The sequence below is a fragment of the Pieris rapae genome, chromosome 14 (genome assembly GCF_905147795.1).
Source record: "Pieris rapae chromosome 14, ilPieRapa1.1, whole genome shotgun sequence".
NCBI classification, from domain to species: Eukaryota; Metazoa; Arthropoda; class Insecta; order Lepidoptera; family Pieridae; genus Pieris; species Pieris rapae.
In genome coordinates, this window is record NC_059522.1 from 8,704,850 (window position 1) to 8,718,727 (window position 13,878).

Sequence of the window (13,878 nt, forward strand, 5' to 3'; positions counted from 1 at the left end):
TCCTGAAACTACATTTAACGAATTACGTTTTATAAACAAGCCTAAGTTCTAAATTCATATTCAGCTATAGAAATATTATAGTCATAATATACCTAGAAAATAATGCGAGGAGTCCCTCCGCGCAGAAGAAGTGAAACTTCGTAATGAGGAATTAAAAAATGAAGCATTTACTCTCACTCTGTCTCTTTCTATTTCCTCTCCCAGAAGCGTTAAACATTTAATGCAACCTTGTTGGAAGTCGCGTTAGAATTTTAACTTCAATAAGAACTGTTAAGTTATTTATAGTTGTTGCGAAATTTTTTATCTTAATACTTTGCCACACTATAAAGGTTTTACAAATTTTAATCTTGTTCCTACTAAAGTTTCACTATCATATACATATATTTATTTAATGAAAATTGTAATCGTTTTATATTACTTTAGGAATACCGAAAGAAATACAATTGGATTCGACAAATATACCAATAAATGCATTTGGTGAATATCAAAATCGCAGTTTTATCGGCGCACAAAAAACAGACAAGTCTGGTATGTAAAATTATATGAGACTATTTCGTTGAAATTTGAGGGTATTTCAAAATATTAATTATAGGGACGCGTCCTGCAGAGTTGGCTAAGTATCAATACAAGTCTCAACAGAAAGAAAACATTTCTCCAAAAGAAAGCCTACGCCAGCATAAAATTGATATTGGTAAGAGAATTATTTAATTATTAATTTTATTTTATAAAACTTGATTATCTAAACATTACAACATTTCTATATTAGGCGACCAGTGTCTTCCGATTTACCAGAAGAAGAAATAGTAAATGGTAAACATTAAAAAAAACATTGCTTAGATTATACAATAATCATTTATTCGTAAGGGAATCTTTTAGAGTGAAATTCAGGAACACTTGACTAACTATGACTCCCGTATGTCAAAAACAAATACATTTTTGACGTACTAGAGTTATATATATATATATCAAATACAAATATATGATATCAATGTCAATCATATGTGTTTTCATCTAGTATCGTTAAAAAAATGAAATATATATTAAACAGCTTATATGAAGGTAAAATATTTTTCACGAGTAAAACTTTTTTTATTTAATTTTTGTTTATTTCATCGTCAAAAAACTTTATTTCTCAATTGGATGATATTTTAGCTGTCTGTTAAACAGTAATTTTGTTAAATCTTTGAATACTCTTGAAGCTGTTGAACTGAACTTAAAACAAAACCCTCTTGTACTCAAAAGTTATTTTAAACCGACTTCAATAAGGAAATTATCAGTCATGAATGTTTGTAATGTTGGAATTTACATATTTGAGTATGTATTTAGGTTTTCAAGCCTTACATTTCGTTAGTGTATGTTTGTCCATTTCTTTAATTTTGTAGAATTTTTTTTTGTGTTATTCAAATTAACTATTCAACTAGATAAAACTTTTCATATATTAAATACCTCTTTCTAGTATTAGTGTCGCTTTTCTACAAACGTAGAATAAGGGAAAAGATAACATTTAAAATAAATATCTTTTTACGCCAAAGTAGTTTAAACATGTACATAAGTATTTTTCTATATTAAAATCGAAAAATGGCAACACATTCGCGCTTAATCTCTTAATCCGCTTAACACATACCTAACGAGCTCATTACTCAACTTTTTTAAATGAAGGGAATAAGTTACGACCGAGTCTGCAGAATTTTATTATTAATATTTCTTACTGTTGGAGTCACTTGAAACATTCCTTTATTTTTATCATAGCGACTTATGGTTTATGGTCTGTGGACTCAGTTTTCGCACTTAGACTCCCACTTAGACTCACACTTAGACAGACACTTAGATCCATTGTGCGTAACGTCCTGGCCAACTAAGCCAGTCTAACTCCTTCCAAAAGCACAGAAGCCTCCTGGGTACTTCGCAGGCTTCACAGCGCGACCTCACTATTCCGAGGATTTCTGCACGTTGTTTAGCCACAGCCTCGCATTTAGACTACGTGGGTGACTGATTCCTCTGCGCTGAAACAGCCTCTGTACAAGGCGCTGTCTGTCGCGCTTAGGATAAAAAGATGTTTGTTAAGGAGACAGTGGCCCGTGATTGTCCCCATTATTGTTTTGAGATTGGTTTTGTTTAATCTTGCGATTTATATTTGTATCTACAAGCTCGACAAGTTATTCCGACTGCTAACGAAAAAGCAACATCTATTGGGCTAGTCAGTCTTTAGATTGGTTGAGATTCCTTTAGATCGGAGGAAGAGACGCAAATTTTTTACTTAATATTAATGAATATCAAGGTGTGATCTGCTTATTTGGAAGGTTATGGAATACAGTAATTTAATTAAATTAAACCATTTTTAAACTCACAACATAAAAAAACTATTATGATTGAATTAATTTGCCTTTGTATATTTACGCAGAAATGTATGTTTACCAATGTGTGTTTGTGGATTTATACCTGCAGCTGAGTTTCACCATCGGATGTGGAGGCAGAATACGAAATTGCACCCGAACCAGCTGCCAACTAAAGATAGCGTACCAATTCTTACAAGACCGGCAACGCATTCGCGACCCCTCTGCAATTGAGTGGACAGCGGTATCACTTAACAACATGTGAGCCTCCTGCCCGTTTGCCATATAAAATCCATATTAAAAAAATTCTCATATTTAACATGGTTAATTTAGTTACAACATATAATCGTATGAATTATGTATTCGATTATTTAGTAAATAAGCATATTTAGATACTTTACTATAAGGAAATTTCTTATATTCCAGCAACGGTGCAGGTCAAACTGATAGATTCCTACTTTTTAATTAGGTTGTTTTTATGTAAGGAGTATTTAAGTGACTCATGTTCATAGAGGCACGTAGTAGTGCAATACAGTTTTATTATAATTTCTGTGTACTAATGTGACCAGATTATAATATATAGATTATAGACCATATAAAAATGATCGATGAAGTTACAGTTGTTTGAAGGAAAGGCAACTAAGTAACTCTAACTTTAATTTTGAATTACATTATAGTCAACACGAAAGCGCCAGAGCTTTCACCGACCTCGGCAAGTTCGACGCAAATTCAAGTTCAAAGTAAAACTCGCACTGAGTTACAAAAGGTAATATCAAGATTAAATAAGTCTTATTACGATTAATATGTTTTTATACTATACTAGCCGACTAGGACCCGACAGACATTGCCCTGAATCATATTTGAAGCGCTTAGGATATGAACTAAGTATGAAAGTACCAATTGCAGCGCCATCTGTCGGGCTTATTTGTGAATCTAACAAACTATGAAATCTATGAAACAGGCCCTAAACCGTCCAGGGCGCCACGCAAACGCATAAAAAATTCATTCCAATTGATCCAGCTGTTTAACAGGAGTTTAATGACACATGTGCAGTATAATTATGTATATGTATATACTTATAAAGACTAGTTGACGCGGCCAACATCGTACACTTAGAAACGAATGTTCTGTTACAGATAAACTGAACCTAATCTATCATTTTATGAAGATTATAATTATATTTATAATATCAATACTTTTTCATTACTGACATAGTTCTACAGTTTTTAAATCTAAATTCGTCAATATGAATATTGTGGATATAAGAATGATCCGTGAACATTTTGTCTGATCTCTGTTAATTTAAAAAAAAATTGAAGAGTTTATTTATTTAATTTAATTATTAGTGTATGTTATCTTACAGCTAACATACACATTATGAAACAAAACACTTAGACAATACAGAAAGCCAAAACAGATTACATGGATAAACATTATATTATATATGAAACAGATAATACAACACATTAGCATGAAAATCATTCGATATTGTTATGTTATATTAAGGTTAATTCCATAAGTACATGTACACGAAGGAAGATCATACATTTTCTTTTGTTTTTTGATTTTCCACATTGGAAGTTGTCAAATGTCGAAGTTGGTTTACTATTACTTAGGAGTTGTGGTTATTTCTGTGGAAAAGAACTCGTGGATATTACGACTCGTTTTTATAGGAACAAAACCTAAGTACAGTCTATGACAAGTACATATTTTTAGTTCTATATTTTCTTCAATAGACAGCATGGCATAGATAAATATATAAAGCTACTTTATTAAATCAACCAAACAATATTGATCCTTATGGACTATATCATACATTTATTTTATTTAATAGTCAACATAACAGGTGTGTTAATTTTAAGACCTTTCACGTAGGGAACCTAATTAGCTGCTTAACTTGCGTGAAATCTGTTTCAATTAAGCTTTATGCGCCATAATTTAAATTTAATGAGGGCACATTGAAATCTTAATTAAATCTTTACGTTGTACGTATACTACACCCATCTACTCAGAGTCAATCAGTTAAAGATAACGTTTACTTGGGAAGCTACAAAATTTCTTATACTTCCTTAAGTTAGTCGTTAATTAATCATGCCAAAACCCTATAGGGTATTGGAATACTCTGAACACAGTTTAATCTTTTTATAATGAGAAGGCCCTTCTAATACTAGCAAATGCTTTATAGCAATAAGAAAATTAATTTTTAAAATACTACAATGTTCCACGTTAATAAAATTTAATTATAATTTATCTGATCTCTTATTAAGCTTATGTTTTACTATACAATTATTGTATTAAAACATACAGTAGCCAAAATTCTTTAATTCAGTTGCTATAATGTGAAGAATGCAGCAGTGTTAGCCTAGTGGCTTCAGTGTGGCTCATGCGTAAGGTCGTAGATTCCATCCCCATCAGTGCACCAATAGAATTAATTTCTAGGTAGCATTCGCTCGAATGGTCAATAACCTACTTACCTTTAAGATTGACAGATGATCAGGAAACAGATACAGAAATCTCAGGTTTAGATCTAAAACGGTGCTGTATTTTTAATAATATTTAATATTAAAATAATTATACTTATTTAGCTAAGATCGGCTACTTTTATAAACGAAAAGGTTCAAATATTACAAAAAGAAAAAAATAATTAAATAATAATTATTCAATACAATTAAACTAAATAATACTCAATTTGGCTATGTTGTGTGTTAGTGTAAAAGTGAGGGTACTTATATGGGGTCCACGATACAAGATATATATTGATTTTGCAATAATAATGTAACATTGGTGATAATGATTATAACTTCATTTTTTTTATTACAGAGGTTTTTGAGCTTTAAAACCAGCAATGGTCAATATTCTGCCTTAGATTTGTTCATTTATTGTTAATCATTGACCTGAGTAATATAGAAAGTCTATGCATTTTCCTTTGTTGAAAGTACTTCACTTCAAATAAAGGGACTTCATTGGAGTCAGTCAGCTCCGATGCAATATCCGGTCGAGTGCCGTTTTGTCTTTAACGTCGATTATCGATCATTGTTTTTACAATAGAGCCTGAAATTCTCAAGTATCTGAATACCTGAATAGTCAGTCTATAGGAAATTATATTTTCTCATTTATAATCAAATGAGTAATTTATCCACAACTGTAATATTTGTAATAAAAAGAACTGCATAGCTTTTTGGAAAGGTAAGCTTAAACTGTCAATGTTTAAGTATTTTTACAATTGTGTACGTTTAAATTAAAATGAATGAAATCAATTTGAATACTATCCTCCAATGTAAGCACCTAAAAATATCATTAAAATGTGTTGATTGTTTAGTTGAAAGCTACGTTCGGACCCATTCATAACTATTATTGGTGAGTATTTAGAAAAATATAGTTTCGTTTCAGATTAATGAATTTAGAAGTTTGTGATAATTTGTGTTCTCTACGTTATAATGTAACTGAATGTCAAACAGAATGATGAATGGATGACGTATCGCTATCATTAGACTGGTGGTGACCAAATACATCTTTTGTTTTACGGAAACGTAACTATATATGTAAAATAAATCTACTTATCTTTACTCAAATTTTCTTCACCTTTCGAGTGAATGTTTTCACTCGAACGGTGAAGAAAATTTGAGGAAAACATCGTATGGAAACCGGTTTACTTTACCGAAAAGACGACGGCGTGTGTCAGGCACAGAAGGCTGATCACCTACTTGCCTATGAGATCGACAAATAATCATGAAACAAATACAGAAATCTGAGGCCAAAGCTAAAAATGTTATAGCGTCATTTTGTTTTGTTTATTCCTCTTAGAACATTAGTTAGAATTGGATTACCAGAATTTTTTAATAAAACATAAGCAAAATATAAGATTAGATAAATTATATTTACATTTTATGAATGTGGAACGTAGTATACTAGTGACCCGCCCCAGCTTCGCACGGGTGCAATGCTGATGAAAAGCAGGTTTTTATTATGTATTGTTATTTCCGTCGCTGGAAAGCTCCGATAATATACGCGACATATACCATATAGACATATATCATCACGGAATTTTCTGTAGACCTTTTCAATGTGTACAATACTTAGTACATTATTTTATTAAAACTCGTAGGGTTCAGCCTGTGTTTGCAATGTAAGCGGAAAAAAATTTAATTATTTACGACATCACAGAAACCTCAAAAATAACAGTAGTTCTCCACTATTTAATGGATATTATTATACATATAAACCTTTCTCTTGAATCACTCTATCTATAAAAAAAAAACCGCATCAAAATCCGTTGCGTAGTTTCAAAGATTTAAGCATACAAAGGGACATAGGGACAGAGAAAGCGACTTAGTTTTATACTATGTAGTGATTAAAATTTAATTTGCCTATTGCTGCCTATACTCATTATAACAAAATTAACTCACCCAAAGTATTCCAATTACGTCTATAGCGATTTTAGTGTATGATTAATTAGGGACTAATTTAAGTCATTTATAGTTTGGAAATAGACGTTAATTGTAAGTGATTGACGCTGAGTAAATGGGTGTAGAATATTTATATTATTTTTACTAAAACCGCCATACCTTTAATAAGCTTTTTAACATGTGTAGATATTGTAAATATTTCAAATGCATTCCAATTAATTTTCGTAATTAGAGGCATGTAATTAGGACTAACGTTGCGTCCATTGTTTTCCCGTTTCCCATTTTCCGCTACGGTACAAAATTTCATGAGCATACCATTATTTATTTGGGGATAAAGGGATTATCAATATATTGCAAACGTAAAGTGTAATTATTAAACAATTGAAATAAAATTTTATCATATATACGAGTAAGTCAAAAATAATTTAACAGTGAAATTGTGAAATTGTTCATCAACAGCTTTCCCGTAAAAATGGCAGTACCGACTTGCTTACCATAATAAAAAGAGGGAAAAACTAGGTGCTCGAAAAAGATCGATCCTAACTGGGTTGTCCAGTCATTATATTTTTATGTTATGTTATTTTGGTATACATAAATATATAACTGCTTAATTGTATAATATTTAGTTTAATATTATTTTTAGTTAAAATTTGGCCATGCATGGACTGTAAATAAATAAATACGTAAATAAAATATAATTGGTTAGTATGTCTATAACTAATTTATTGCATCCACTAAATATGGCAAAGACGCCTAGTGTAACCAGATAGCGTTCAGGTAATCCGATCTCTCTAAATATCTAATCTCGCAGCACTCTGTCTGTCAACGAAGATGTCTTGCTAAACTTTACCTATCTATATATATTTACTTCACATATATATATATTTGGATTTTTGACAGTTTAGTTATTATAAATGTATTTCCTTAAATACTATATTAAAAGAGTTACATGGTTATGATTTATTATAAAATCTATAATGGTTAAGATACTTTTCCAACCGTCACTTTGATGCTTTTCTTAAAGTAATTTTTATTTGTAATTTGTATAAATTAAAAACAAATCAAATATTATAGTCTTGGCAGAAGGTTATATATTTCTGATCTTTTAGAATATTAGATGAGAGATATTAGGTAATATACTTATAGAAAATATATGTAGGATTAGATAGTTGTATTTATAATACCTACCTAGAAATCTAAAAATGTTACGAGTATAGAAAAACACTGTTCGCGTCCATGTGAAAGCAAAATGTTATATGTTAGTATGTAGCTACTAAAAGGGCAGACTAAAAAAAACATATTATGGTGAACCGAAGTTCTAATAGGATATACGTAGTATAAATTTAAATAAATATTGTTATAACTCCCACTGTCTTTTTGTTGCTGAATAGTAATAACTAACTGAATATTTAATTTTTTGTAATTTTTATATGCCGATTCAGCCATTATTACTTACAGGAACTTTATAAACAAGGCACAAGGACATTTTCTGGTCCACTCGAAATGGTTCTGAAATGGCATAAGAGTTTACAGGACATAGGAGTTGTAATTCTTTATGAAACCGTGGGTAAGTTTCTTTAATAAGACCATTTTAAACGACATTTAAACAAACAAAAAAAAATGTAGGAAATTCGTTCACAGTCTGGAAATAAACAAATTTACTATCTTCACTTTCCAACATACCACGTTTTCGATCTAATACCACTTAAAAGGTATTACATATTATATAAGGCTATAAGGCTATTTTAGGAAATAGTTAAAAGGTTAGTCGAAATCACTGTAAACTGAAGAGCTGCCAGTTACTTCGAACAAATAATAATTAGTCTAGCTATTCAAAGGAGCAACGCTGCTAGTATCTTTGGAACCTTGCTTAAAGGGACTTTACCTTATTATAATTATTTAAGTATTTTTTTTAAGGATTTTAGTTTTCGATTTAAATAATGTTATTATTACGTTGCTAAATAAATGTAGAATGTACTAGTGTCATCATCAATGTACTCTCATTTAATTGGAACTACCCACATTTAATGTTTACATTTACAGCTCACTCAACATGAAATGATTTTTTTTATTACAGAAATACATACATTATCCTTACAGACCATGCCAATACGATATTGACTAGAAACATAAAATAAAACATAATAAAGTACATATATGATATTAAAAACATAATATACACAATATCGCTACTGTGAATTCACTTCCGAACATATAAATATGTGGATAGTGTCGGAGATAGCATTCAGTAGGCGCAACGTCCTGGATAAAGGGGATCTATGCAACAAACTGGTTTTTACTCTTAGTATCGCAAATAATTGTATGGGAAAAAATTTATTATTATTAATAAATTATTACTAAAACCTAAGCCTTAGCCGTCGCACATATCCCATAGGTACTAAAAAACCCAGTTCTTGGAGTACACATGGACTTAATGATATTTGCTTATTTTTTTAATGTGCTATACGGAGTAAAATTGAATTTCTCAGCCAAGTGTGTGAATGTGAGAGCCGGCGAGTGTGCCAAGAATTTAGTTTTGAGAGATGAAAATGGCCCGGCGATGCAGGTCGTCTATTATGAGATAGACTTTCTTATGCCTGAGATTAAGCCGCCTTGTACTGTTCGGTAAATATAATTTTTGTTTTATTAAATATTTAATTAAAGTAGGTTTTATATGCTATAATCTTACCTTTCTAAAGCATATATTATTACTTACTAAAACTAACTCGTAGTTATTTCTATCACAGTACAATCACTATTTGATAGATAGAAACAAAGGAGAACTATAGTCATTTTTACCACGTAGTAATTAATTTATTCATTTATTTATATGTTCTAATATAATATTTACACATATACATCAATTATATTAGACCATAAGTAATCTATCAAAGGATAAATTAATTAATTAAAAAAATAAATAACACTAAAAAAATAAAAAAACAAAATAAAAATATCAATAATAATTAACTAAATTAAAACTAAAGAGCACGATAAACATGATAAACAAGATAAACAAAGTTACGATAAATTGGCAGACTGTTGCAAAACACATCAATTTCAAAAATTTAAATATTGCAATACAGCGAGAGACAGCCACGGTGATCAAACTTTTTAAATTTAGTTTTATTCTCTTTTAATTAATTTATAATTATCACTATGTACGTTAGTAAGTTAATGCTGTATATTTAATTGTTATCATTAACAATTTATCTATATTGTATCTGTTAGAAATAAATAATAATATCTTCATAAAAATTGCAAGTGCTATATTAGATTAAGTTTCATTTATGTATTAGAATTAAGTTTTTTATGTAGGTAATTTAAATAAGTGTTAGTATATTATTCTGGGTGTCAGCAATAAAAGCTAAGAAATAAAATAAATAAATAAAATTGACAATTTAACGAATTAATAATTAAAATAAAAGATTCAATTTAAATTTTCGTTATTCGCAAAATGGAAACATATTCTAGTTGGAAAGCAGTGAAGATGTTATGAAACCAAATAGACATAAAAAGGTACAAAAATGCTGACAGAATTTAGATTTTTCGACCATCAGCATTTAAAATTGCCAATTTCCATACGAAACTGTTTTTAAATTTGGCAAAGCATTTGGTTTGTGAAATTGGCATGTTTCAGCGAATTCACCTCGTAACTGTTTTCGCTCGCTGTAAATTACATGCGGATTGCAATTTGTAATAAACTAAGAAACCTTATTACCCATTTGAAGTCAGTTTAACTGCTATTTTAACTAAAAGCCATCTCTTCATAGCATAAATACAACTTCAGATACTTTATCAGTATATATATAATTTTGCATGCAGTGTACTAGAACGGCATAGGTTAGTTTAAGTTTATATTGTTCTAGATATTTCAAAACCAAAATCAAAATTCGTTTATTCAGTTTAGATGCGTCTTAGGGCATGCTTATGAATGTCAAAAACGTTTACAAAATTCGCGAAAGAGCAAAACTACGCCATCCTTTCACAAAACTACCAGTAGGCCTTGTTCTAGGTATTTATGTTTTTTTAATAGAACAGGGGGCAAACGGGCAGGAGGCTCACATGATGTTAAATGATACCGCCGCCTATAGACACTCTCAATGCTAGAGGGCTCGCGTTGCCGGCAGACCACACAGCACACCACTTTCTGGATATGTTTAGCTAATATCAAAGAGTTACAACCTACTCTTAACCTCTAACTTTAGTATTCAGAGATATTCAGTGTGCTTAATAATAATGTTAATGCGGTTAAAAGCTGGAAATGTTAAATTTTTATAATGTATAAATAAATAAATAAAAAACTCCAAGTTGACTTTAAAGTAACAAATTTAAATTTTCATTAAAATATTTAAAAGTTTTCCATTCCATTATGACTGGTCGTACTTGAATTCTTGTATGCGGTGATGTTAGTTATTTCGCCTATTGCATGTTTTTCACACGAGAATGTAAGTGCATGCTCCTATTTCACCATGCCTCTTGCTGATATAGAACAAATCTTTGTTTTTAATTTATTTTATTATTATTCATTACTTAAGATGTCATGTGGAACATGGTGTAATGGTTGCAGCTTCTTACAAACGTTGTATAAAAAAATTGGCGTTTAAAAAGAGTGGCGGAGAGTTTATTGCCAGTTCTTCTCATCCGTTATACGCCCTTGATTTGAGAACTGGCAGTAAATTTAAAATTAGAAGCATTTCATATATATTTCTTTTTTGATGTTCATAAGTGTTACACATTGTTTTACCTTTATGAATAAATTATTTTGAATTTGAAATTATACGCCGCAAGGTTAAAACGAAACAAGCCTGCGGCGATTTATAGATTTTAGAATAAATAAATATTATAAAATTGAATGATATTGATATGTCTTACGATTTTTTTTCCAATATACAAATATACAGTATTTACTAATTAATTTGCTACATAGAAATAAATCAAAATTATTGAAAAGAAAATTAAAACAATTTAAAAAAGTTTGGTCCCTATGTCAGAGTTCGTTTACTTCTTGGCAGCATTTCCTCGCTGTATTGTAAAACTTATACGTTGAGCGAGGAAAGCAACTTCTCTGGGGTCTATCAGGCGGCAACTGAAATCTTTATTTAATATTAAAGAGATATTCGCTTTCAGTGTAATTGGTCGAATGTTTTCTGGCACAAATCGTCTTCAAGCATACAGCGTGCGACTGGCGACAAGTGATGATGTTGCGACCATGCCGCGTCGCACCGCAATCGCAGCGCATCACGTTTCTAAGCTTTGCAAGGAATACGGATTGAAAAATTAAAAATATTTCTAAATGTTTCTTTTAATATGCTAATAAAAAAATGTATTTTTTTTATTTAATTAAAATATTAATACGAAGTTTTCATTATTACAAAACTTTTCATAGCGACATTGTGTTATGAATTAAACCTAAAAAATCACGAAGAGTCACAAGAAATTTTGCAGCTATCCATGTCTAACCGAGAGAACCCAGAATGGACTCTATTTCTATAAAATGTAAATTATTACAAAATGGACAAAACGTTTAAAAAATATCAACGAAACAAAGATAAAACTGAATCTCCCTATTCATTTAAGTGTTTTAATGGACTGAGTGTGTTAATCACATGGAAGTAAGTATTTAATGTGAAATTAATCTATAATTACCCTATTAAAAACTAACTGTGTCTGCCCTGTTAAGACGTTTCAAAAACTCCAGACATCTGTATTGGTTCCAAGTTATAAAAGCAAATCTGAACATGATTCAGCACCAAAAAGAAATTGGCGAATTAATACAGTGACAGACAGATAGTTTTTGTTACTCTTCTTCTAGTTCGTCTAGAGCGATTGGTACTGTTTTCGAAGTAACTCATTCAGTTGAATCATTATTTTAGACGTGTGGTCACCTCAGTCACTGCACTAGCTTAAAATAATCCAAGCAAGCTAAGCATCATGTTAACAGAACTAAGATGTTCCAAGTCCGATCAGCAAGCCAGGACAGTACTAGCTTGCCTTACTAGCTAAAAATCTAGCCTCATGTAACTCAGACATTAATACACCTTAAGCTCGCCAGTGCATGTAGGGTAGATATAAATTCTTTTCCCAAAAGCATATGACATTTTTTAATAAAATTTTGTCTGATACAATTTATGTTGACAGCTGGTGGACCTTTAAGCAAATAATGCACCCTCGAGTATAGTTACGCTAACAAGACAACGGATTGGCACCTGTGCCTGTTTGAATTGTTCCCTATTGTCCCTCTTATGTTTCACTTCTTTGCTAAAACATACATAATAAGGCTTTGGAATTACTCGATCTTATTAAACGTTGAATTGTTCCTAGTTTATATAATACATTTCAATTGGTCAAAAAAAAATGGATCATGGGTACAAATACATATACAATTTTGAATCTGTTTTCCGAACCAGACATTATACTTAATTTCAATATGGACACTAATTCTAATTAAAATACATTTTACACTTCTGGAGGGTACAACCACACAAGAAAGTGTGGACATCAGATTTATGTATCTCTTTCGTGATAATATTCTCTTAAAACACAAGTAGATGATTAGTGACACACGCCGTCTTTATTCGGGCTTAAGTTATCCCAGTTCCCTATCGATAATAACCTTCACTATAGGAGCGAGTGTGAAGTGAGAATATAGAAAAATTATACATAGGCATGTAATATTGACAAGTATAAATGTAGGTTAAATTTTGGTAAAAAACTTTTATTATTGTAAAAACAAATTCATTGTTATTATTCTATGAAGGCGTAACTTGCCTTGCCATAGATAATATAGACGCACCTTTAATAAAGTTATATAATAATAAAATATATCTGGGTAATATAAAAATGAATCTGTTTATAACAGGAATAATTTATATTAGTGACAATAAAGCTAGGCCTGAATTTGTGAATTCATACATTTTACGATCTTAGTGGCAGTAAAGACAAAGCCCACAGGTGGAGATACCGTTAAACAATAGAAATTCAAATGAGATAGGGGACATTTTAATATCCACCATACAGGGATAAGAATTATCATTCATATGTTCTTGAATTTCCCACATTCTTTATTGGAATACGAATAAAAGTACTTACTTAGATTTATGTTATGCAAACTTTATGGATATGGCGTAGTAAAGTAT

At 30.6% G+C, this 13,878-nt stretch overlaps 1 protein-coding gene across 1 annotated transcript; it reads left to right on the forward strand.

Annotated features, from left to right (window-relative positions):
* Positions 1 to 413: 413 nt before the first annotated feature.
* LOC110995239 lies at positions 414 to 12,094 on the forward strand (the record flags this gene model as incomplete). Its single annotated transcript, XM_022262308.2, has 6 exons — positions 414 to 528; positions 593 to 691; positions 3,011 to 3,099; positions 8,198 to 8,306; positions 9,229 to 9,364; positions 11,870 to 12,094. Coding segments are annotated over 6 exons (702 nt in total), but the record flags the coding sequence as incomplete, so codon positions are not given.
* Positions 12,095 to 13,878: the final 1,784 nt, after the last annotated feature.